Below are 27,125 nucleotides of genomic sequence, written 5' to 3' on the forward strand. Positions count from 1 at the left end.
AACATGCGGTTCACGTGATTTTGTTCGTATTGTGACAAAACGACATGACTTATTTAGATTCACATATGAACACTAATCGAAAAAACGACATAATTATATCGTCAGAATCGATAAAATGACCGTGACAAAATTTTGTCATATTGCGCATGTTAGTCCTACTGATCATATAAAAAGTTAAGACCAGTCAGTAGCCAGTAGTAGTCATACCCCGGACACTATACAAAAATGTCATCAAATACACTAGGACATGTAAATGTGTGTGTTACTGATTTTTCTTCCTTCCAGAGAAGAAGCAGCTGGGCAATGAGGACAGGTTAAAATACAAATACATAAAACAGTAACACACACATCTACGTGCCATAGTGTATTCGATGTCATTTTTCTATAGTGTCCGGGGTATGACTATGTCTTGACTTTTTATTTGGTCTGAGGTTTACGCACATTGTATGTCTCATCAGGCAGTACTTACGAACCGCGCTTAATCATCAGCTTGACTATAAAAACAGCCTTAATCATTAAAAAATGTTATGGGTTAAGTATTTTCCTGTTATTTACCTATTAATTGCTTTGTTATCCTTATTGCGTTCATTATGGCTTGGATTTTTCTGATGTGATCACATTATATAGCATACATACTATAGTAAGTTGTTACCATTATATTTCGAGTGTTTGCGTCGCACTGAGTATACGCTCTTTGCTTCAAGTGTTTATATAGTAACATAAAGGTAAATTAATTTAACCCTTTCACGGACAGAGACCATGGGTCATTGGTGGTTCATAATAGGTGGTATGTCACCTTGGAATCGGAACGTCCGTAGACGTTCTGTCCTTGAAAGTGTTAATGGATAATTTTAAAAATGTCAGAAGATAACTTTAAAGCTCATGTGAAGCTTACTTTATGTAAAAAAGCTTATTATAAGAATAATTATTAAATAAATGATAAAAATGTCTGGTATTGAATGTGTTCCTCTAGCTATTAAATAACTTGTAATGTATACTTACATTGATTTAAAAGATGTGTTACTGTTGCAGTTTCTTGTCATTTCTTCTCCTCAGCCATAACACCTTGCGAAATGACGTAAATTCAAAAATGTTACATTGACCTTCAACAAGTTTATTCATGATAATTATGTTAAATAAATGATTCTGATTTCTGATAATAAAAGTCGGCTGATGGCTCATTTTGGTTCCGATAACTTCCCTTTTTCATTACTTTCTACGTTATCTTTTTGGTGTAAGGAATAGATTTCATTTTTCCAAGTTAAGTATGTTAATTTAATCATTTTAACGCATTGTTTTTTGTCTCAGATGGGCGTTACGTCACTGTTCCTGTTGGTGGTTGTGGTAACTTGTAAGTATTGTTAGCTTGTACTATAATAAATGTTACAAGTCAAAGTAAAATGTCACATAACATGACATAAGTTCACGACTTTATCACAATTGGGGTAGTCAGAGGTACGTTCACCACGAGATGAACTAAGTACCCACCCACACCTCACCGCCCTTTCTGTTAGACCAAACCAATGTGATAAGTGGTGAGCCGTACGGCCATCTATAAAAAATGTCACAATGTGTTTTGTTTTATATGATAATAAGTTTTAGTTCAATAAAAAAATACGTGAAAAATCATGTATTGTTTTCTAAGCTGACTAAGTACTGTTATTAAAAGTGCCTCCTAAATACTGTTTAAATCTTCTGGAAAATTAGTATGGAGTCTGGTGATGATGATGATGTAAATAAAACAAACCAATTTACTAAACACACCATTGCATACCATTGTTTTTTACATACCATTGTTTTTACAGGTTTCCTTAGCGAACAAGTTACTGCAGTCATGGATGAAAACACGTGCACACAACGTAAGTAAAAATACAGAATAAGACTTATCTGTTCAGCGGACATGTTTTTACGGGGCCAACGAATAGATTAACAGCTGTTCATCGATTAACTGGTTTCTTTGTAAAATAATAAATAGTATATTATGCTAATTCCCTGTAGTAGTTACCATAAGTGAATGGTCTTTTGGACTGGGAGCAAATAAAAAACATAGACTGCGTTCAGCCGCTCATTTTCCCAGCATGTCGAAAAACCGACAGAAGGATTATGTGCTTTCTAATGTTAGATAGAAAAAAATCGATCGACCTAATATCGACTGATACATCACTATGCTCATAAACGCCACAACACTAGCTTACGTACTTTGAGAGCTCTAATTCTTACCGCGCATTGAGACGATTGTAAAATGTTATGTACTTCTTCTATCGTGTGGGTTGTGAGGTGGAGTACCAACCTCATCAACCCTGGTGTCAGCGTTACTACTAACCGCCAAATGCCCCTGACATGGCTCATGTAACGACTACTTACTACATCAGTAAGTAGTAACCGGGACCAACGCCTTAACGTGCCTTCCGAAGCACGGATCATCTTACTTTCGGACAATCTAGTAGTCAGCCAGTAATGTCCTAACTAAACTAGTGCCCACAAAATAATTTGTGTGATATGTTCCCACCGGGAATCGAACCCGGGACCTCCGGATCGTGAGACCAAAGCTCAACCACTGGAGCACGGAAGTCGTTAATAATTGTACTGTACTGGTCGTTCTGTTTAATAATAATTGTGGGCGATTGGTTAATCACTTGTCACCTATAATGTTCATCATCCATTTTAGAAATTGAATGTCTTTCCTCTCTCTCTCTCTCTCTCTCTCTCCCACCCCTCTCTCTCTCATTATTTTGTCTATCTTTCTGGTTGTCAGTCCATTTTAGCTGATTTGTAAACAATAGTTACCAATCCATACTTCGTATATCTTGCCTTGGCTTAGCACCGAAGGCGCGCGACTCTTTCTCGCCTCGACATACGTCACCCGTCACTCTCTCACAGTACTGCACAGAAAGAGACAGACGATCTCTGTCACGGCGAGAAAGAGTCGCGTACTTACGGTGCTGAGCCCGCAACAGTGGCTACCAATTGCATTTATTTCTGGCTCTGTACACTTCATTAGGAGTTACGGGCATAAGTTTACATATGTAAATATGCAGTAACCAAAGGCTATACCCCGGGTGAGAGCCTTCAGCGCTCCCCATTTGTCCGGCCAAGTAGTTAATGCCATCTGCGGCAAATCTACAATAAGTCACGTCAAAAAAAAAAAAAAAACGAAGGCTATACTTTGCCTTTTAATGAGTTGTGTATGTTACGAAAAAGGATAACCTATTATTATGGTTAGCAGAAGCAATTTGTAACTTAATAAGTAATCTGTGACAATTTAATAATTTCCAGAGATCACCAAAAGTATTGCAGACTTAAATGAAGATGTAAAAAACAATAAGAGAAATACGTACAGAAAACACTGCGAGGAGGTTCGAAAATTGGTAGACGAATGTATCAGAGAACACTCCAATTTAGCTCCCATGAAGTTGGAATACGAGTCAAACTGTCTAGGCGCTGAGGTAAGCTTTTTTAAATAATTCATCGACTTAAAACAATAGGAAACTCATGATGACGTGATTTTGTACAAACAACTAAAAGAATATTTTCCCTTATTGGTTTTTCCGTTCTTCAATTTTAAAACTGATCAAGCTTCCTCATAGCGGCGCGGTGTAAAATCAGAATATACATACATCAGAATAATATATAGGGTGTTTGTGTCACCGTAGCGAAAACTTTGAGGGACGATTTAAAACATGATTCTGAGTTGATATCAAGTATTTTCCAGTCGCAAAAGTATGGAACTGAATATATTAAAAAAACACTGTCGTGAATTTTTTCACGTTTCAGGTTCAGAATCATGGTCTGAATCATCCCCCTTAGTATCCGGTACGGTCTCACTTACATCCTGTATGACGATAGAGTACAAAACGACCTATATACCTAGATAATGCCTTTTCTATTATGAAATAATTAATTATGCATGATATTGTCAAAAATCGGTCAAACTTAGAACTTTTCGTTAGTGGTCTAATACTGGTAACCTTACCTTATATTGCACATGTGAGAGTCCCAGCACGCCGTCGGGGAGGTCCTTTAGTTAGTGTGAATAAATATTTTAAGTTTTGTGCAGTACACACAATATTATGACACAATACTCACGAGTAGCATTTTGAATTAAGGCATTATGATTTTGACACTATCATATTATTAGCCTGTGTGATCCCACTGCTGGGCAAACGCCTCCCCCATGTCTTTCCAAGTATCCCGGTTCGGTGACATTACAATAATGTATCAGAAAAAAACTTTGTAGGGCATAATGTGTGACGTCACTATAACTATGAGAATGAATTATAACATTTTTACCTTTTTACAGGTTCAAAAATGGTTGAAATCAAGCGGGTCGATGGTGCAAGGAAACTTAGTGACAGGAATTCTTACCATTCTGACCATAATGGTAAGGCTGTAGGTACTACACCATAAAATCACAGTTTTATAATTGTAGCATATTGAATTAGTTTTTTGTACCATGTGAGGTTTTAGACCTTTAGTCTATAATAAGTCAGATTTTTAATATTTTTATGTATACAACTAAATATCTATCGGAAACAAAAAATCGTAGTCTTGCATAGATTAGTCAATTTTTTTGGATACCTATTTAGGTACTTATTTTCAACAAAACTCGATTTTGTACCTAACAAAACATAATTTATAACAGTTTACAAAAGGTTAAAATTTAAACAATAAAAAAACTGAAAAATCGTTTATCGTTTTTATTATTAAGTATTATATTCCTTACGTTATGATACTTTTGTACACGTCCCTGCTTAAAATAGAAGAGCAATGTTGTTATTCAACTATTTTAAGGTTATTGGTATTTCCATGGTATAAGAAGACTAGGTATGCTCAATCCTATGACAAGCCGCCATTGCTATTGATGACGTAACTGTTACCTACCATTAAATTGACATTTCAATGACGTAAATTTTATTATTGAAAATTAAGTGAATCGCTGACTAATGTATTTAATTACTTTTATTTGTCACATGTATAAAAAACATTAAATCTTTTACTAAAAGTACAAAGATTTCCTTGCAAAGTGAATTAAAAACATTCGACGTGGGTAATTTATTTATTACGAAATGGCAACGTAGGGTGGAATGACGTCAGCGGGGCTAACCGTGAAATGCTAGCTGTCAGTTTTATTTATTTATTTAGAAAGTACAACCACATTGAGCATACCTGATTTTCTTATGCCATGGTTATTTCAACTGTCATTGGATAATGGGTTGAATAGTTGGTAGACGTCGTTCGAATCATTCAACGGTTCAATATCAGAAGTGGCTGCGGGCTGTCTCAAAGCCCTGTACCTGATGTTGATGAATTTTATTCTTTTTAAATTTGTGCCTCTCTGTTTGTTCGATTTTCGAAATTTGAAATTCTTGCATGCTCCTCGGGACCTAAAGGTTTGTGGTCGATTGAGGGTTCACATTCTGCATGCTTATTATTTTTACTCATTAAACGAACGGAATCGATATTTGGTAGTTTTTTTTTTTACTAAGAACAACTATTACAGTTCTTATAAAAAATCCTTGGATTATGATATATAGTCATCTACCATTAACGATTCAGGGACCAGCTTAAAGTAATTTTAACTGTTAGCGTCAACTTTTACAAACTAGAGGATGGATTTACATTGGTTGAGAACTTTAATTAAAGCCAGACGAACTCAGAAACTCAAAGTTCTGACTTGGTCATCGGTTATCCACCCGGATACGGGCATGGTCAGTGTTATGTTAGTGCTAATACTCGAACACTTTTCCCTAAAATACTTCTACAGTCAGTCTCTTGTTTTACATTAAACGTCTTTAAAGATAAAATTGTAAGGACCCTTGATATAGTTCAATGACTGAGACTGAATTTCCGGCGGAGGTCCAAACCACTCTACTTTGAAGTTCAGTATGACTCGTTTTAAGAATGTTTCTATCTCCATTTCTGCTATACGACGACCTGTAAAGGACAAAAAATATGTATTTACCTACGTTAGAGCAGACAAGAGAAAATAAAGCGCAAATAAATACATTTTTATAATATACAGCTGGTCCTCTGCATTCTGCATACTACGTGACAAGAGGAACATAACTTACAATACAATACAATACAAATACACTTTATTGCACCAAAATAAAAAGAAATAATTACAAAAAGACTCTCAACTAAGTAAATGGCAAATGGCGGCCTTATCGCTTAAAGCGATTTCTTCCAGACAACCATAAGGTAAGGAAAAATTTAAAAAAATATTATGTCCGTGTTGCCTGACCTGTGAATATTTATGTATTTGCTGGAGTTTGTTAAGAGTTAGAATGATGAAGTCTGCAAAATTAAAAATCAGGTAGAAATCCTTGCCCTTAATTCCAGTCCGGGTGGACTCAACCAACTTGCAGTGCCACTCCATTTCCCGATTAAGAACTAGGAGCGTAGTTAGCACTGTATGTCAGTGTAACTCAATATTAAACAGAGTAAAAATATTCGTTGTTCATTTTATTTTCAACTTACCAATGCACATTCGGACTCCAAATCCGAACACATTGAAAGCAAATGGATGCGCGTTTTTATACGACAATGGACCAGTTTCGAACCATCTTTCAGGAATATATTCATTGGGTTTTGGGAACTGACTCTCCATTTTTGACATAAACTGGTGGTTGAAGACGACAAACGTCTGTAAAGGAAAAAAGTACATGCTAAGATTACGTTTCTCCAAACTAGGTAGGTCGAGATGTCATGCCGTTGGACTGGCTATATTTACTTAAGTAATTACGTCAGCGTTACATGAGACATGTCATAGAATGGCATTGGTGAGACTGGTCATCGATTTTATAACGCACTCGCCAGAAAAAGTGATATTACCCAAGTAGCAACCGATTGTCTTAAAAGAGAATTGTAGATATCTTGAAGGCAAGTAGACTAAATCAAACCCTTGTCTTGGATAAGTCTTATATGTCTCAAAGATATCCCTCAAGATATCTTGAAGATACAGTTTAGTAAAAGTGGGCACATACTTTAACTCTTATACAAGACAGACTTAAGACAACGCTAAGTCAGACTTAAACCCTACTTTAGACAATGTTCTTGCATATTCTAAACTTAGAATTCTTGTAGTATCACTTAATACCAATAATATATACTTGAAGATATCTACAATACTTAGTTAAGACTATGGGATTGAATTGCACTGAGTCAATTGTAACTTAACGAAGTAAAACTTCAGGTCATACTAAAACGATTTTTACTTCACGCGTCTTTATTTTAGAATATAATGGCGAACATTTATATTAACACAAGAAATGAAGTCTGTAAGAAAATGGCGTCTAAAATATTTGTTAAGTTGTTTTAACAAAAGGTTATTCTGCCGTTTCACATACAGGAAATTATAAACGCATGATTGTTTCTCGTGTAAAATCGATAGAAAGTGTTAAAAAACAAAAGGGCCTTTAATATACCAGAAAAATAATAATAAAATTTGGATTGATTATTCAGCAAATAAAAAAAATGGTGACATATAGTATAGAGAAATTCATTTTCTATTAATATGTGACAGCTGAACGCAGTAATTGTTACTACAACAGAAATATATATTAATTTACTTCAGTTTTTGACGATAATATTGTCAAAAAAATATTACATGTTTTCTTCCTGTAAATGCAAAATGGCGTTAAGTAATATTTTTCTAAATGAAGTAAGACTTTAGAAACAATTGATTTCGTAAGAATCAGTTTAGAAAAATAAAGTCAAGTTGCACTTCATCAAGTACTAGTTAAGATAAATTTTACTTCAATTGTCTAGGAGTATACCAACTTAAGACAAAAAGTATTTAGTGAATTCCTACTTAAAACTCTTATATCTAAAGTGATCCTCTATTTTGATTTAGTAAAGTAATGTCGTAAAATCATGTTTGTTTATTCTGTGCCAGAATCATCTATGTAACAAGTAACAATTAAAATCGAACAAGCTTAAAACCTATGGAAAGTATGTTTGTTTGAGAGGTAAGTTTTTCGACTCGTGGAAGATAAAAAAATATTGTTATGCTGAGTTCTTACTTGGATAGGAATGTGATTTACTTAATTATTTAATATTTATCACAATTGGAACTAACAAACATAAACTCAATTTGCTAATGAGTCTCCGCGCATACATTCTCATAGGTACCTACATGGTTCGCTGACGCAAAGTAGGTACGATCACCGCGCTTCTAATTGCCAACGGAAACAATGTGATTATTGTAAAAATTAACGAGTGTCCGTTGAATATTGTATATACGAAGAACCCTTGCAATTTAATTAACGTCGTGTGTGTGCGCCGTAGTTTCTAATCCCACCTAAAACATTATTGTTAAAAAAGGCGGCCAAATTCCCGATGTCTTTATCAAGCTAAAAAAATAAAGGAATCGAATCTAATGCCCAATTTAAATGCATTTAACCATACACAAAACTTAAAATAGATATGTATTGTGTTACAAGTACCACCCCCTTCACGCCCCAATTATAATAGTACTAAGTAGCATAATACTATAATACATTACCAGTCATTTATTAAAATTCTATAATTAATATTTAGTTAAGTTTTAACCTATAGAAATACTTTATTGATTATAAAAGACTGTTTATTGCTTTGTTAAGATTGATTTATACTTTAGTTTGTCGTTGGATAGATGGCTTTACTGTTGTTGCAAATAACTATACCCATCACGCCTGATTTTAATAATACCAGTTACCAATAATTCATTAAATTATATAATTAATATTTTATTAAGTTAAAATCTATAGAAATACTTATTTAATTATAAAAGACAGTTCATTATTTTGTTTAGATTGATTTATGTACACTAGATGGCGTTAGTATGTACAATTTTAGAATTAGTTTGAAGCGTAAGTGACAGATATTCAAATATGGTTGTTATCGTTGAAGTTTCTAAAAAGAGAACGGAATTGTAAAAGTAAATAATATAATAAAATATTGTGACGATTAACTGGAGTTTCCTTCTGAAGTGTTTGACAAGTAATACTTCAGAAGTGGGATAGAGAAGATGTCTGGACCTTATCGTCGGGGAATTGGAAAACGAGAAATTGACGAAAATTTCGGGAGTGAAAATGAAAGTGAAGAAAGTGCAAATTTTTTTTCTTCTGTGTCCCCGGAGTACCGTGATTCAACCCCAGGACCCACTAAAAGACGCCGTGTAACACAATTAGAAACAGAAATAATTCCCAAATTTGATCCCGGCAAGAAAACAACTAATGTGAAAGGTTGGTTGCATAAAATAGATCAACTCGGTAATTTGTACGACTGGGAGGAGCGAGATCGAATATTTGCAATGCAGGTACGCTTACGTGGAGCGGCGAGGGACTGGTACGACGATCTGGAAGAATATTCTGCTTCGTGGGAAACATGGAAAGGAATGCTGATGAAGGCCTTTCCGAGATCCACAGAATTCGTTGACCGTTTGGAAGAAATGTTGGCTCGAAAGAAAGGAAATAACGAAACAATGACTACATATTATCATGAGAAAATGTCATTGTTAAAAAAGTGTGGACTCGATGGGGAAGCAGCAACGTCATGTGTAATACGAGGTTTACCTGCTGAACTACAAGCCAACGCAAAAGCTTACTCTTGTGACTCCCCTGAACAATTATATTATGGATTTTTATCATCACTTGAGAATTTCAAGAAAGTTGAAGCAAGGCAAGTAGAAGTTAAAAGTACTACGGAGACCAAAACGACGTGGCGCCGTGGAACTCAACCTGCAAGTATTCTGCCAAAGACTTGTTACAATTGCCGCAAGACCGGACACGAAGCTCGCGACTGCAGATCTTCACGCTGTCAAATTTGTCAACGTCTGGGGCACACGGCGACCACCTGCTGGTTTGCTCCAGGCAGCGGTTCTTCACGGGGTCAGGGGCCTCCTCAGCAATTTAATCAGGTACAGACTACTTACTTCACCTCTATCGAAATATTGTCTGATTTGTACAAAAAGAAGGTTCTGATTGATGACTACTTAGTAGACGCTTACATTGATACTGGCAGCAAAGTAAATATAATAAGTTATGAAGCTGCTCAGAATGTAACATCTTCAATGGAGCCTTCAAATGTTATTATGCGAGGGTTTGGTGGTCTACACGCCCAATCTTTAGGCAAAGTAGCTTTCAAACTTTTTATCGATGACTTACACATTAACAGTTGCGCCGAAATTACCACAAAATCAAACTTAGGAAGTATTGATTTAATTATTGGCCAGCCAACAATAAATCATCCAGATATTAGCTTAGTTACGACATCAAAGTCAGTGACACTTTTAAAAAATAACATTTCAGACAACTTCTTGACAGAGATGCAACTTTCAAGCACCGATTTTATATCAAAAGTGACATTATTTTTATCAGATGATGTAGAATTATCACCAGGAGCTCAGTGTGAGGTAGATGTTTACACAGATCATGAACTAGATACATCACATGTCATTGTAACCCAACCTAAGATATTTTCTTTGGGGAATGTGTCATATTTCATCCCACAAGCTGTATTAACCAAAACACCCTACAGGTTACAGGTAGTGAATCTCGGTGTACATAGCATAAACTGGTCGGCTAATAAATTAATTATACGAGCTGAAGTCTTTGCGTGCAGGGATGTATTGTCAGTAAATACAGACACCCCATTTTTAGACCTACCCACTAAAAGTGAAAGATTTAGTTCACTTGATATTGATGTAGGAGAAATGAATGAATCGCAAAAGTCCCAATTGATGAACATTTTAAATAAATACGTCGATTGTTTCGCGGAGTGTGCAAATGAACTAGGTTGTAGTGATTTAGTTGAAATGCACATAGAAACCAATTCGGCGAAACCAATTCATTGCAAACCATATAGAGTTTCTTACAAAGAAAATGAGATTATCAGACAAAAAATTGACGAGCTAATCTCAGCAGGTATTGTTAGAGAAAGCAACTCTGAATATGCGAGTCCAGTGATTTTAGTGCCTAAAAAAGGGGGCGGGTATCGAATCTGTATAGATTATCGTGCGTTAAATGCATGTACTGTAAAAGATCGATACCCGTTGCCACACATTGACGACCAAATTAATCGTCTGTCTGGCAAAATGTATTTTACAGCATTGGACTTGGCGCAAGGCTATTATCAGGTGAAAATGTCCGAAGAATCGATCCCTAAGACAGCATTTGTGACCCAAACGGGTCAGTACGAATTCTTGAGGATGCCGTTTGGGCTTGCAAACGCGCCGTCCGTATTTTCACGATTAATTCGAAAAGCTTTGGGACCCTTAGAAAATCAGATAGCTATATATCTCGATGACGTTATGATACCTTCAGCTACCATCGAAGAAGGAATAGATTTATTGGAACGAGTTTTGCAACTACTTATGCAAGCTAATCTGAAATTGAACATCAAAAAGTGTGGTTTCTTAAAAACCAGTGCAAATTATCTCGGACATGAAATCACGGCAGGTACCGTTCGACCAGGTAAAGCAAAAATTGATAGTGTCTCTGAGTTTAAGGCACCCCAAAATGTACATGAAGTACGCCAATTTATTGGCCTCGCATCATATTTTAGAAAGTATGTTAGAGGTTTCGCTGAGATAGCGCGGCCAATTACGCAACTGACAAGAAAAGATGTTGAATGGACATGGGGACCACAACAACAGCATGCTTTTGATGAGCTCAAACACATTTTGACACAAAGACCTATCCTCGCAATTTATGACGTAAATGCTGTCACTGAACTACATACAGATGCGAGCAAAATTGGCTTAGGGGGCATCTTGCTTCAGTACCAAACTGATGGGTCGTTAAAGCCAGTGGCATATTTCAGCCGCATCACAAGTCAAGAGGAGCAATTTTATCATAGCTATGAGTTGGAGACACTAGCAGTGGTGGAATCGCTCAAACGTTTCCGTATTTACTTGACTGGTATCCATGTCAAAATTGTGACTGACTGTGAGGCGCTAAGAACTACATTGTCCAAACGGGATTTGATACCACGCATTGCTCGCTGGTGGCTTGAGATACAACATTATGATTTAGAAATTGAGTACCGACCTGGAGATAGGATGCGTCACGTTGATGCGCTTAGTCGCAATCCCGTTCATGCAGCACCTGTTTTGCAAATAGATGAAGCAGATTGGCGTCTTACTCTGCAATTGCAAGACTCACAAACGCAACAAATTATAAAACAGATCAGTGAAGGTACAACAAACCCGGATATTATTACCAATTATGAAGTAAAGGACGGCTGTCTTTTCCGAAAAACATTACATGGGAGTAGGTTTGTGATACCCAAACTGGCCAAATGGGGCTTATTACAGAAATACCATGACCAAATTGGTCACGTTGGTTTTGAAAAATGCGAGAAAACCATTAAGTCCCAATTTTGGTTCGCAAATATGACACATTTTATACGCAAGTACATAAAATCATGCCTAGTATGCGCATACGCCAAAGGAAATTATGGAAAGATGGAAGGTGAATTACATCCCATTCATAAGGTTGACGTACCAATGCATACGCTGCACGTCGATCACTTAGGTCCCTTTATTAAAACGCGGACAGGAAAAAGTTACATTCTTGTAGCAATAGACTCTTTTACCAAATTCGTGTTTGCCAGATCAGTAAAAGGTACCAGTTCTATTGAAACTATAAGGATTTTGAAAGATATATTATCTGTTTTTGGGTATCCAACACGAATGATTACCGATCGTGGAGTTGCTTTCACAAGCAGATATTTTAAGGAGTTTGCCAGTAACAAACAATTCAAACACGTTCTGAACGCTGTTGCGTCACCTCGTTCTAATGGACAGGTGGAACGCGTTAACCGGACAATCATAAACGGCCTGAACACTACCGCTGAAAGCGAGTGCACTTGGGATGAGAAACTAGCCGATGTCGTGTGGGGTATAAATAATACTCCACATGCGGTCACAGGTGAAACACCCTTCAGTTTGATGTTCTCACATAGTAATGCCTTACTACCTGCCTATTCTAGTGATGATCTGAGTAGCCACTCTGGATTAAGAGCCGATTTAGACAATCGTAGACAAAACGCAAAAGTCAGGATTGACAGATCTATGACACTTATGAAAAACCGCTTTGACAAACAACACAAGAAATGTAGGAAGTATAAAGTGGGAGAGATGGTGCTATGGAAAGGAGGCTTGTCTCGTGACCACAAAGCTGGTGTTACAAAGAAGCTAGGCAGTTTATACACTGGTCCTTATAGGATCACCAAGGCAGACACGACAATTGATAGATACACAATAAATAGTATTCAGGGCGTTAAAGGCTACAAAAAGTTCAATGCCGTTGTTCCAGGAGATTCCCTCCGGCCTTATAAACCAGTTGTGTCTGATAGCTCCACCGAGTCAGACCACGAAGTAGACCGGGATGATCTTATTGACCTTTTAGAGAGTTAGCCGTGAAATTAAGATACCTTGATCTATAATACCATTATTTGATATACTACAATCACATTAAACAGCCTCACATTCAACACACAAACACCCTCTAACAGACACACACACACACACACACAACATATATACACATTAAAACATAATAATAAGTAATGGATGGGTTATTTATAGAAAAAGGAAATATGATTAAAAAATACTAAATACTAATTTCTTACCTAAAAAAAAAAAACTGTTGTGTATATTTAATTTATTATAATTAAACAATAACACAGGCGTACAACGAAAATTAATTCATATTATTTACAAGTTAAAGAAAATATGTAATATTATGTCGGAGACAGAGAGTTCATCAAAACTTTATTTTTTTTTTATAACAAAATCTAGTTCTTCCAGACTAGATCTTCGTGCATCAAATATAAATCTAGCTTATTAATCTGTGTGAAACCACTAGATCTGTGTGCTTAAAAATAAAATCTAAGTTGTAATTCTATATGAATAAACTAGATCTGCGTGACCTACTACAATACTTACTGTGTGCATCATGAGACCTACCATAATAGTTACTGTGTGCATCATGAGGCTTATTACAATACTTACTGTGTGCATCACGTCGGCGCGTCCATTATTAATTACTATATAAATCAATAATATATGAAAACTGTGTGAATATTTAAATAGCGGCTTAATTAACTGCTATTTGAATCTGTGTGATTGTATTTTTCTTTCTCTTATTTAAATATAATAAATCTAGTAATTAAAGGCAAAAGGTTTATTAAAATAAAAACAAAAAAAATAAATAAATAAATAAAAAAAAATTACAATAAAAAAATAATAAAAAATAAATAATAATAGTTAAGAGTGTGTCAGTTAAGTGTGAAAAAGGTATTTTTTTTTTCTCTGTAAGAAAACCAATAGATACTGCTGCTTGTTTTGTTTCAGGGGCAAGCTGAAGGTGTCCGTGGGGCACGGCCCATACAGGATGGCCGAATGTTACAAGTACCACCCCCTTCACGCCCCAATTATAATAGTACTAAGTAGCATAATACTATAATACATTACCAGTCATTTATTAAAATTCTATAATTAATATTTAGTTAAGTTTTAACCTATAGAAATACTTTATTGATTATAAAAGACTGTTTATTGCTTTGTTAAGATTGATTTATACTTTAGTTTGTCGTTGGATAGATGGCTTTACTGTTGTTGCAAATAACTATACCCATCACGCCTGATTTTAATAATACCAGTTACCAATAATTCATTAAATTATATAATTAATATTTTATTAAGTTAAAATCTATAGAAATACTTATTTAATTATAAAAGACAGTTCATTATTTTGTTTAGATTGATTTATGTACACTAGATGGCGTTAGTATGTACAATTTTAGAATTAGTTTGAAGCGTAAGTGACAGATATTCAAATATGGTTGTTATCGTTGAAGTTTCTAAAAAGAGAACGGAATTGTAAAAGTAAATAATATAATAAAATATTGTGACGATTAACTGGAGTTTCCTTCTGAAGTGTTTGACAAGTAATAATTGTTTATGATTGTGAATAAAGCTTAGTTAAAAATAGGTACATTTTTAAAATTATTAAAAGAATGAATGAAAGAAGAAAGAAAAGTATCTAGACACGCGGTAGCATGTCAAGCCAAGTTCAAGAAATAGAACTGGCGAGTCGCACCGTGTGTATTATTACACGAACCATTTGGAGCCACTTTTGACCCCCTCATAAATCAAAAACTATTTCACATAAACGTATCAAATTTGGCTCATATATTGAGACTTGTGAGATACATATAAGTATTCTAAATTTCATAAGCTTATCTCAAACGGTTATTTAGATATTAATGTCCAAAATCCTCATTTTTATCATTGACTGACTGACTGACACATTTTTATCAAAACTCTAACCCAGTTCCAGATGACCTAGAGAGTTAAAATTTGGTACGCAGATAGGTAATTAGATGAATATAACGGAAAAAATAAAAAAAAAACTGGCAACTTTTTAATAATTAGACTCTATCATGAACGCTTAACATAAATACCTAATTAGTGCCTGTACCTAACTATAGATGTAAGAATCAGTAAGTAATCAAAACTCATGACAGCCGGTCTTTTTGTGGTAGGTATGTAGATTAACTTAACATAACATAGAATCACGCCTATATGCCCTATCGGGGTAGGCAGAGCACTAAGTGATCATAAAACCACTTGATGCCACATTCGACAAGTACTTTAAGGGTAGGTAAGCAAGTTGGAACATGTGTTTAGCGGTGATAGGTTGTCAGCTTTTCGCCCACGATACAACACAACTCTCATCCATTTTACTGGCATATTATTTTTTTTAACTTAATAATATATGTTACACTGTTACTTATAAATACAGGACTGACCATTGAACTTGGCACCCATTTAGATCTCACTTCTTTTACTACAACCAAAGCATTGCATAATATTGAACTTGGCTCTCATTTCACATTTATGTTTTTGATTGGATTTATTTATTATTAGACTAATAGGTACCTAATTTTATATTTGAACTTAGCAGGTTTTAATATAAAACTCGATTTTTCATGGTGTAGTGTTGCCGTGCGCTTAGACTAGGTTAGACTAGCTTAGTCATTTTTGAGAAGATTTGTGCGAGACGTAGGTACCTGGGCCGCCACACGCTGGATCGGATTTGAAAAACAGGAACTTACGATTTTTTTGCCAAAATTAAATGATTGTGTTATACCAATGGATATAAAAAAAAAATATGGCAATGAAGAAGATATCGCATCGCTAACAAAAACAGTGGGATGTGCATTATCACAGGTTAATTTTCTGTATTTAATATTCTGCCTTCAAAAACTACCAGATCCTTTTATTATTTGGACTTCATCCATCTTTCTGCTTGCTTCTATTTCGATTTTATCGTCCATTGAATAGACTTTTCTTATGTTTTACTTATTGTAGTCAAAAACGAATAAAACAGTCTTGTATAGGAGCAACAAATAATAAAAATTGCCTTAAGTATATCTAGGCAATCAATTTTTACTTTACAAGACTAAACTGATACTTCACTAAATCAATTTAGTGTTAAGTGAGCCTTTAAATAATCTGAGTAAAGTAAAAGAATACTTGTAGACTTAACAGTAGGCTGAGATAAGACTAAATAGTTTTGTGAATACTTAACTTGGTTTTGTGTATTCTAAATTATCTAAAGTAGGATTTGTTGAAAACTATATAGTATTAAAGAAGGAAATGAATTTATGAAGTCCTAATAAGTCCTATTTGATTTGGATAAATCTCACTTTAGCTAAAGTTTAGACATATATGACTTAATCACAATTCTTGATTGCTACTTGGGTAGTATAACATAAACATCATGTATATATGCCCTAGTGCGGAGAGCTCAAACCCCAGCAATCCAACAATCAACTATAGATAATATGGAGCATAACTATACTTCACGACTCTGGGGATTTAAGACCTCCGAGTAGGCTTAACAAGCTTAGTGTCGTGTTAGGTAGCTGGGACCGTATATTTTAGGTTTACTAGTTTTAAAAGTGTTTTAGTGGATCCTCAAACTTACCCCCTTCGGTATTCTGTATCCAAAAATGTTGTAGTCTTTAGTGATCATCCTTAAGTTTCCTGGGACTACTGGCATGAGCCTCATTGATTCTTTGATGCAAGCTCTCAGGTACTTTGTGGATTCGAAGTCTGATGACAACTCCTGTCGCAATTTATCTTGCTTGTCTATATGTGTGCCCAAATGATAGAGTACTGCTGTCATCGTTATTGCTGCCTACAAACACACACGTAAACATACTCGTAAGAGGACCAATGGTCCTTCTCAATAGTTTTTTCTTTTCGTTAACGCTACTAATAGAATGCTAACGAATATTATCACGAGATTCGCTAATCACAATCCTATAACGTTACGAAACGTTATGTAACTCTTAACAGTATAATCACAAAGTAACAGAAGCTTGCATTTATTCTCAATTGGATATAAACTGAACTGCTTACTATTAATGCCGTATATTTATTATTTTACTTGATGCGTTACAAATACTTTTAAAGAGTTTTTTTTTATATCCTTTGTAAATTTTTATTCCTCTTACCGTATCGACTCCTGCAAACAGCATATCGGAAGCCATAATAACTGCGGTTCTCTCATCGATTTCCAACAGTTTCTCCAATATACCCTTTTCGCCGTTGGTGGTTTTGGAAGTTAAGAGTTTCTTTCTAGCATTCCCCACAAAATATCCAGCTAAGCTAAAATACATTTTAAGAACATTAAAAAATATATATTTTTAGCGATCTAAAAAGAACGGTTTGTAGTTTCTTCCGAATTTTACCTACTTATTATTTTTTTAATTCAATTTAAAACTTTTAGAGGTCTTTAACATTTTATTGTTATCTTAACTGTTAGTTCACTTCAATCTTCATACAAAAAAACTATTACATTAGAGAAACTGCTTTTGATCTGCAAGGTTTGCAGCTGCCTGCCAGCTTTTGTGCGGTTATTTTACTGCAACTGCATTAAAATTGCGATAATAGAATACTTACTATTCTTGTTCGTCGTATAGTTTCATAGCTCTTTTGAAAGCTTTAGTTGGGTAATACCTCCAAAGATTCGGCTTGAAGTCTAAGTCATTAGAAACTTTGAAAATGTCATGTACACATTTTATGAGTCTTCGTACTTCACCATTTTCTGGTAAGTTGGGATCAAAGCAGTTAAGACGACCTCCTAACCCAATCACACCAATGGACTCTAAGGCCCATAGGTTCATTTCTGTATTGAATTCGCCCTTTAGCATATTTTTTTCGTCACGTGTGGTCTTCATCCTGCAATGGGAAGATTTTTCACTTGATAACGATGTATTGAAAAATCAATATTATTTTTTTAATATTATAGTAATCCTGATGGCGATTTTGTCTGTAGTATATACTATACCCTTAAAAGCTTAATCATTATCAATAGTTGGTAGTAAATAAGTGACTAACGTTAATTGTTGGTGACTACAATAACCAGAATGGTAGATTGTAAATTTTGGTTTATAACTTGTGGCAAACCTACACTTTACCCACAAGCTTTACTCCGTCAATCAACTTCCAACAAATTCTGGCGCGAGGCATCTTACTAGCCAAAATGTCCCACAGCTGAGTAACGGCGTTCCCTTCATCTCTCTACTTTTCATGGTCGTCAGCATATTGCCAATTGCCACCAATGTATGCGTTAGGCATCGAGATTGTCCCGCTATCTGTTTCGAGCGTCGTCGCGTTTTTGATATCCGTCGTGATATGGAGTGAGGCATATAATAATCAAACATTAGAAATTACAAAAGCAGAATACTGATTGATAATTATAATACCTTTTGATCATATCCTGAGCCACTTCATCTACTAACGGGGTATATAGTCTTATAGTTTTTATCTGCAATAGCACTTGATTGACTGTTGTTCTGAAATGTCTCCAATTCTGCCCTTGACTGAAAAAATGCAGAATTTGTTTGTTACATATAATAAAATAAAAATGGTTTATTTAAAATAGCATTCCAAAGAGATCAGGGTTTACAACCGAAGTCACATCACAACAGGATATTCGTGAATTTCTTGTGTGTTTACAACGTTTTAACTACCTACAACATACTTAACTTCTAACGAAGATTGGAAGTCGTTTTTTTATTTTCTTACATGAATATTCAACCTGGTGTAAGAAAGGCATTGACCCCACAAGCGGCAGATAACATGTTGAGTTATAGTGCAACTGGCATAACCTAAAAGCAAAGTCAGGGCTTTGCTATTTAATATTTCTTGCGGATAAATATCCTGAGACGCTTCTTCTTCTTTCATCATCATCATCATCACCAGCCCATTAACGTCCTCACTGCTGGGGCACGGGCCTTCCCTATGGATGGATAGGGAGATCGGGCCTTAAACCACCACGCGGGCCCGGTGCGGATTGGTGGTTATTAACGACTGCTAATGCAGCCGGGACCAACGGCTTAACGTGCCTTCCGAAGCACGGAGGAGTTCGAGATGAAAACTTTTTGTTGTGGTCACCCATCCTATGACCAGCCTTTGCGAAAGTTGCTTAACTTCAACAATCGCAGACCGACCGCGTTGACCGCTGCGCCACCGAGCTCCTCCTCTTCTTCTTTCATGTGAGTTGTAAGTTCAATAACCGACCTCATTAACGACAGTATTCCTGGTGGTGGCCTCATGATGATTGTCAACAGGGATCTCGTGCAATATCGAAGAAAGTGGATCGGCATTTTACTTTGCCTTAATGATTCAAGAGTTGTGGGGCATCTAATAGAGAATGGCACTTTGTTATGTAACTTACTCAGTAATAAGTCCGGTTGGTTTTTTATCATGCCCTTTAGGTTTATTGTGGAACTTTCTGTAGTACTCCAGTGATTCAAATCCAGGTCGCAAAGGCATTACATTTTCATGTCTAAGCACCTATAAATTTAACAGATTTAATAAGAACTATGAAACTATGATTTACTTGTGTGCTAACTGTTTTTCTAGGTTTTAGTCATCTGGCAAGCACGAATTACCCTCATAAAATTAAACAAAATTTAAATATTTTCATTAAAGTGATAATATAGATGACACTCACAAAAGCGGTTGCTTCTGGATCGAAGAGAAAGCAGAAAGCAGGTTTTCCAAGTGAAGCATCTAATCTTACAATGGATCCATACCTACGATATAGATTTTCTTGGAGTTTGTTTACATCTGACAGCTCATCTAGAACAAAGAGTAAATAAATATAATGTAAATATGTTTATAATTAAATTTACAAGTGTAGGGGAACTATCTCAAAATCACCAACAAAATGTGGGTACGCAGTAAAAACGCTTCCTCACAGAATGTATGCAGTTGACACCAATCTGAGTGCAACCAACAACAAACCAGATCACGACCGTGCCGCGTCACGGCGTCATGTCACTATGGCGTCCTCTCGACATGTGGTCCTAACTCTTGATGCGTTATTTTCAAGTCCAATCTTCTTTATGTGGGTTGTGAGGTCAATAACCGACCTCATCAACCCTGGTGTCAGGGTTACTATTGAGGGTTAATTGTATCTTAAATTACTTTCTTCTCCTCTTCGGTTTTCCCTATCCTCTTAATTACATATCCCAAGGGAAATGGCGAAAATTTGACCCTGTTCCTTGTCTACATCATAAGTGGAACCTCTATCCTTACTTGGGGCGGAAGGCAAGAGGGAAACCACTACCCAATTTTTCCTAAAGATCTTTTTATGTCTTAAATTAGTCATAATGATGCTTATTAGGTCCAAAGGTTTCGAGCTTGGCGTTGATAAATCAGTCTTCTTCTTATGAAGAAATTAAAATCAAAATACTCACTCCACGGCATAAAATTGAGGATTTGTCCAATAAAGGGCAACGATGGTGGACCAGGAACCTCTTTGAATGGCTTCAAGGGGACATTTTTGTCTACATTCACCGCTAGACTAACGGCTTTATTTCTGTAAATATAAGTTTTAATATACAATCTTGGCGCGATTATAATATCGGGTAATTACTTCATCATAATTTTCATCAGAAATACGCTCAATTTGACCGTCCAACCGAATAGTTGGTCCAATTACAGAACCTAGAACTACCTACCTATTTTTGTGGCAATTTTTTTTGTTTAGCCGTTGCTCCCGGCTATTACCCGTAAAAACACCTCCACCAACCCGCATTGGAGCAACGTGGTGGAGTATGCTCCATACCCCTTCCGGTTGATTGAGGGGAGGCCTGTGCCCAGCAGTGGAACGTCTATTGGCTGTTTATGTTATGTGTTTGTTATGTTATTTTTTAACAGTCTGGGTTGTCTACAACATTCGACGCACGATTTAAAGATCCAGGTAAGATTCCCGATGAGGATATTGCCGTAATCTTTGTGAGATTGGTCTTTCTGCTATGACATTCCAGACTAAATCATCTAATCCACATTATTTTATTACCGACTTCAAAAAAGGAGGAGGTTCTCAATTCGACCGTATATTTTTTTTTTTTTTTTTTTTTTTTTTTTTTTTTTTTTTTATGTTTGTTCGGGCATATCTTCGTCGTATATGAACCGATTTTGATAATTCTTTTTTTGTTTGAAAGGAGATATACCCAAGGGGGTCCCATGTCAAGGAAGTCAGGATCTGATGATGGAAGACCAGAGAAATCGAGGGGAATTTTCAAAAATCGTAGGAGCGACTAGTGCGTTTGTAAAGTCATATTGATCGGATCGATCTTTAAGCTTCGGGAAAACTTCCCGATCTTCGAAAACTGGTCAGCATCAGGGAGATACCCTATGGCCTGGCAAAACTATACAACCTGGAGCAATTTTTCTTTCACGAAACGTATTTAAATCTTGATCAAATTCAATCGCCGGTGCAAAAAAACAAAATGGCGGAAAAAAAAGATGGCCGCCATACAAAATTTTGTCGATTTTGGAAGAAGCCCGTTTGGGTAAAAATAATGTATGGGGCGCTTACTCAAAACGTCATGTAGAGTACGGAAATACTTTCTGGTCACCAAAAACTGCTCCGCATCAGAGAGATACTCTACGGCCTGGCAAAACTATCGCACGTGAACCAATATTTCTTTCAGAGCACTTATTTAAATCTTGGTCAAATTCCATAGCGCGTAAAAAAAAAACAAAATGGCGGAAAAACAAGATGGCCGCCATACACAATTTTGTTTTTTCAGAAAATGTCTCGGGATATAAAATATATATCGGGGTTGTGATTGGATCGTCATGTTAAGTATGGAAATACTTCCTGATTTTCGAAAACTGCTCCGCATCAGGGTGACACCCTACGGCCTGGCGAAACTATCACACCTGAACCAATTTTTCTTTCACGAAACCTATTTAAATCTTGGTCGAATTTAATGGCCGGTGAAAAAAATACAAAATGGCGAAAAAACAAGATGGCCGCCATACAAAATTTTGTTTTTCCAGAAAATGTCTTGGGGGTAAAAATGATGTATAGGGGTGTGATCGGAACGTCATCTTTGAAAACTGCTCCCAATCAGGGAGACATCCTACGGTCTGGCAAACCTATTGCACCTGGATTTTGTTTGTTTCCACGACACCCATTTAAATCTTGGTCAAATTCTGTCGCCGGTGAAAAAAAACAAAATGGCTGAAAAACAAGATGGCCGCCATACGAAGAGGGACAGTTTCGAATAAACAGGACACGCGAGCTGCTTTAGCAGCGAGCGAACCACGCGAAATCTACTGTATCTATATGTATGCGTGAGTGTGTATGATAGCAGCTTCCACTGACAACCACATGTGTGTATGTACACATACACATGTGTGTGTGTGTGTGTGCGTGTGTGTGCGCGCGCGCGCGTGTGTGTGTGTGTGTGTGTGTGTGTGTGTGTGTGTGTGTGCGTGTGTCTGTGTGTGTGCGTGTATCTGTGTGTGTGCGTGTGTACGTGCGCGTGTGCTCGTGTGCGTTAGCGCGTGTGTGAGTGTGTGTGTAAACATGTTCATCAATAATAATTGTGATCACTACTAATAATATATTATATTATTATATATGAATATAAATCAGAAAATCTGTCTGTCTGCATCCTTGCTCGGTCTAACCATCACTTAAAATCGTAAAATAAAATAAAATTTTTAACAAAAAAAAACCGACTTCAAACGCAAAACTAAAAAGCAATAAATAAATTTACTTCGCACAAAGTAATTAGTACGTATTTTCAATTAGTTAATTAATTTATAATTCTGAAGTCGGTGCCAAGTAAATGCTACAACAACCCTACTACAATATCAAATTACTATGTACACACAATATTGTTTAATACCTATATCAAAGCAATTACAAAACAATGTCAAACAAAATATTACAAAACAATCAGTATTGAAAAATATATGAATCGGTACTTCGTTGTAGCATTTCCTTGGCACCGGCTTCAGAATTATAAATTAATTAACTAATTGAAAATACGTACTAATTACTTTGTGCGAAGTAAATTTATTTATTGCTTTTTAGTTTTGCGTTTGAAGTCGGTTTTTTTTTTGTTAAAAATTTTATTCTAATTAAAATGTATAATTTTTCCAATATACTTTAACAGTGTAAGTGACATCGTAACGAATACTGAGAGGGATGATTCAGCTCATTATTCTGAGTTAATATCAAGTGGAATTTTCTATCGCAAAAGTATAGAATTGAAAATAATTAAAAAAACTAAAAAAAAACATGAATTTTGCGACGGAAAATTCCACTTGATATTAACTCAGAATCATGGTCTGAATCATTCCCCTGAGTATTCGTTACGATGTCACTAACACCCTGTATAATTTTGATAACTACTACATATTCCCAGTTGGGAAGACACAAGTGCAGTTATTGCATGTTGAACTATAAGTATGTAGGGTACATACTTATAGTTTTACCTAACTTTATTAGACCAACGTGATAGGTGGACCATATCGCCGGCATTCGTAATATTCGATAGTCAATTTATTCATAATTAACAACATTTACTTGGTCTTACCTACTAAAAATCCTTTTCACCGAAGGTACATTTAGCACGGACAACCATCTTGATGTTTGCATGATGAAGGATTCTTTGTTTGACTGTTGTAATCCACCAGGACACCTAATAATGAACAATATTATCATTGAGTTAAACGTCACTTTAGAATATTATCTTATCTTATCTCTTAGAATGTATTTACTCGCTTTAAATAAACAATGATATTTAAATCGCTTGGTCACGGTATCATCTGTCTGTATTAGAAAGATTTATTTTATTATTATTATTACAGGAATAAAAAATGTAGATAATAAATTTCATAATACAGTTCCTATCTAGCAATGAAATTATCAGTATTATTAAACAAGCGGGTTTTGTGTAAGGACCGCTTACAGAAATAATAATTATTTTTGTGTACCTACTTAAGTAAAATAAATAATAATGTTAAATTAATTTACGACAAAAAATAAATGAGCATTATTAACTTACCTTTCTTAAAACGTAAGTTAATACGAAAATTATTTCATATTTTCACGTTATTAACTATTATTTTAACTTTTATTAGTTATTATCATTAATTATATTTAATTTTATTTTACTTAGAATTAAATAATATTTTATTACGTATTAAATAATTATTAATTAATTATCACATTGAATAATATTATATTTGTAAACACGCGAGTTATTTTGTGTTTTACCACCTGATTCACGCGCCATACTGACACATCCAAACGAATTTGACCTTCACTCTATTCTTGACGTTTGTAATCTACCATTTATATTGAGCTATATATTTTGTGCGATTATTGTTGGACAATAATTGTGCAGATTCCCCTCTCGTATGATTAATTTAAACCCCATTGTTTAGCTATAGAAGAGGTTAAGGAAATAAGAAATGAATACTAAGTTAGACAGAAATATAAATTGTCACAGTAATACACAACATTCTACGTCATATCTGAATATTATTGTAACTATATAGGGAAGGTGAAGAGAATTTTGCTTTTATAATATTTATTATGTTGTTATGAGGGACTTTCCTCGCTACGGTCCCAAAAAAATCATAGATGGCGTTGTACAGATTTAACGAAATAATTACGTATTTTCTCGTTTACAGGTCCATAATTAAAATATAATGTGATGGTAAATCATATTTATATAAAAATAATACATACACATACATACATAAACTCACGCCTATTTCCCACCGGGGTAAGCAGAGACTATAGAATTCCATTTGCTTCGATCCTGACACACTAAAAAAAAAAATTGTTGCTTATTATTTGGATCAGGGGGGTTAACAAGGCGAAATCGAAGCAATTCATCTAAAAATGCAATATTGTTATATTTTTTGTGTGAATGACGCACTTACTTTTAAAAGGGCATCATTTTGTATCTAAAATCAAAGATAAAAGTTGTCTGTTATCCATTAAATTAGAAGTTTAAACGGAGGAAAATCTTTACAGCGCCATCTATATTATTTTTCAGGAACGTATCCTGGAAAGTCACTCATTGAGCTATATCAGGAGCCTTTGGCGGCTCAGTAATAATCCTAATCGGACTTTGCAACCTACAAGATAGAAGAAGACCAAAATTACGTCTAACATAACATAGGTAAGCTCACGACTATAACCAAATTAGGGCAGTCAGACGTCCATCCATCGCAATATGAACTAAGTTAAATAGCTACTTTAAGACACACTAAATAATGGCCCCGATTTCTACAGACACGTCCTAATTTTATTTTAAGTTATACCTGTCATTTTCTTATCCGCCAAAAAGGAAAGAGACGGATGATTGACAACGGTTGAATTTTAAAATGAATTAATAACTTGGGCGAATAAAATAGGCGTCTCGCTCATATGCAACGCGTTTGACGTGTGCTGTCAACTTAATTCTGTCGGGTTATAGGTCAATTTAAAATTTTTGAAGGGTGTTTTAAATTTCCGCCATAAATATATATATAGTGTTCCATAACTATGCCTGTCGATTACCCGTCCCTTTAATAATAGTAATAATAAAAAAAATATTTGGATAAAAACCTACGAAACACATAATACATTTACAACATTAATTATAAATAAATATACACACATTAATATTTAGTTGGAAAACAGAAAGGTGTAATATGGGTGCCGCAGCTCACCAAAAAAGGCTAAGATTCAGTGAAAATTTACCCAGAAGACAACACTGGTTTTCAACCCACGCCGATCGGTGAAACGCGAGTACCCGCACAATAAAAAAAAAAAAATAAAGAGTACAAAAATACGACTTAGTGTCCTTTTCAGCGGATAAGAAAATGACAGGTATAACTTAAAATAAAATTAAATGGTGTGTAAAGTGCTGTTCGACACTGGCAGAATGGTCGTACTCCTAAGCGACCCATTGCCATATTTAAAAAAAAAGAAAGAAATCCGCGCCATTATCACTTATTTGTTATTATGAATATGCACACTGATGTCCTTGACGTCTCATTCGGTCATTAAATATCACGGTTATCTAACGGTAGCACTGATAAGGATAAACAGACAAAAACTGATTAGTCATGCAGATAAACTATGTTTAAAATATAATCCGTATACGAAAGAAGTCTCGAACGCCGCGGCGCTACTGTCGCAGATCCAGCATAGAATTATAATGACTTGTCAAGTTAGTTTCATTAAAATCCGCCGACTTCTTTCGTGGCGCGAAATACTATTTCAAACCTAGTTTATTTTTAGTTTGTGTTTTGTTGTTTGTAAGTATTGTAATTTTATCAATTTAACATCAATAACATAAACAGCCTGTATTTACGTGGTTTCCAGGATTTGCGCTCGGTTAAGACCAATCGCCCCCTATCACATGGGACTTAAACAAGGCTGGTGAGGAGTGGGTGTATGTAATACACCTATGACTACCCCCACGGAGAAGCAGGCGTGATGCTATGTTATATAACTAAAATTACGAATGTAATATTTAATATACTCTAACCCTTCGGCCGCCATCGCAACCAGTTGCAAAAGAAGAATTTCACTCCTTTGTTGGCAACTGGTAGGTATTTAATGATTACGTACATTAATTCTTTTACCTTTTAAATCTTGTTAAATCTTTGGCTCAAAACCTATTCATAAAGTGTTCGAAAAATTTATTTTCCTATCATAAAATCAAATGAATGAATATATATTGCACATAAACAAAACATAGAAACATTTTTGCAATAGTACAAAAGGCCTTATAGCTCTGAAGCA

General features: G+C 35.3%; 2 protein-coding genes and 1 long non-coding RNA gene across 9 annotated transcripts in view; 1 reads left to right on the forward strand and 2 right to left on the reverse strand.

The window, feature by feature from the left end:
• Positions 1–27,125, reverse strand: part of LOC126377269 (uncharacterized) — an 80,883-nt gene that overhangs the window by 26,601 nt on the left and 27,157 nt on the right. The window contains exons 1-2 of one of the 3 annotated variants that reach the window (XR_007567800.1): positions 1,792–1,864; positions 1,003–1,065 (exon numbers count right to left, since the gene is read on the reverse strand). The exons of 1 other annotated variant lie outside the window; for it this stretch is intronic. This is a non-coding gene — a long non-coding RNA (uncharacterized LOC126377269). Of the gene's footprint in view, positions 1–1,002; positions 1,104–1,791; positions 1,865–27,125 lie in introns of those variants that run through there. One more of the 3 variants, XR_007567802.1, reaches the window with a different exon arrangement.
• LOC126377246 (uncharacterized) lies at positions 508–5,461 on the forward strand. 3 transcript variants are annotated; one of them, XM_050024966.1, is made up of 5 exons: positions 508–531; positions 1,309–1,351; positions 1,806–1,859; positions 3,277–3,446; positions 4,301–5,461. In XM_050024966.1, the coding sequence occupies exons 1-5, from the start codon at positions 523–525 to the stop codon at positions 4,391–4,393; spliced, it is 369 nt and encodes a 122-aa protein (XP_049880923.1). In that variant the 5' UTR covers positions 508–522; the 3' UTR covers positions 4,394–5,461. The 3 variants fall into 3 exon arrangements, with proteins under 3 accessions (XP_049880923.1, XP_049880924.1, XP_049880925.1); XM_050024967.1 differs by lacking the exon at positions 508–531 and adding an exon at positions 539–640; XM_050024968.1 differs by lacking the exon at positions 508–531 and adding an exon at positions 662–725.
• Positions 4,683–26,388, reverse strand: LOC126377072 (probable cytochrome P450 12b2, mitochondrial). 3 transcript variants are annotated; one of them, XM_050024711.1, is made up of 11 exons: positions 26,354–26,388; positions 23,914–24,018; positions 20,770–20,891; positions 20,022–20,149; positions 19,743–19,861; positions 18,769–18,885; positions 17,963–18,241; positions 17,515–17,668; positions 16,983–17,195; positions 6,481–6,646; positions 4,683–5,934 (listed from the first exon to the last, which is right to left on the reverse strand). In XM_050024711.1, exons 1-11 carry the CDS (start codon positions 26,371–26,373, stop codon positions 5,783–5,785), a joined length of 1,575 nt encoding a protein of 524 aa, XP_049880668.1. In that variant the 5' UTR covers positions 26,374–26,388; the 3' UTR covers positions 4,683–5,782. The 3 variants fall into 3 exon arrangements, with proteins under 3 accessions (XP_049880668.1, XP_049880667.1, XP_049880669.1); XM_050024710.1 differs by lacking the exon at positions 26,354–26,388 and adding an exon at positions 25,532–25,575; XM_050024712.1 differs by lacking the exon at positions 26,354–26,388 and adding an exon at positions 24,385–24,611.

The sequence above is a fragment of the Pectinophora gossypiella genome, chromosome 22 (genome assembly GCF_024362695.1).
Source record: "Pectinophora gossypiella chromosome 22, ilPecGoss1.1, whole genome shotgun sequence".
Lineage (NCBI taxonomy): Eukaryota > Metazoa > Arthropoda > Insecta > Lepidoptera > Gelechiidae > Pectinophora > Pectinophora gossypiella.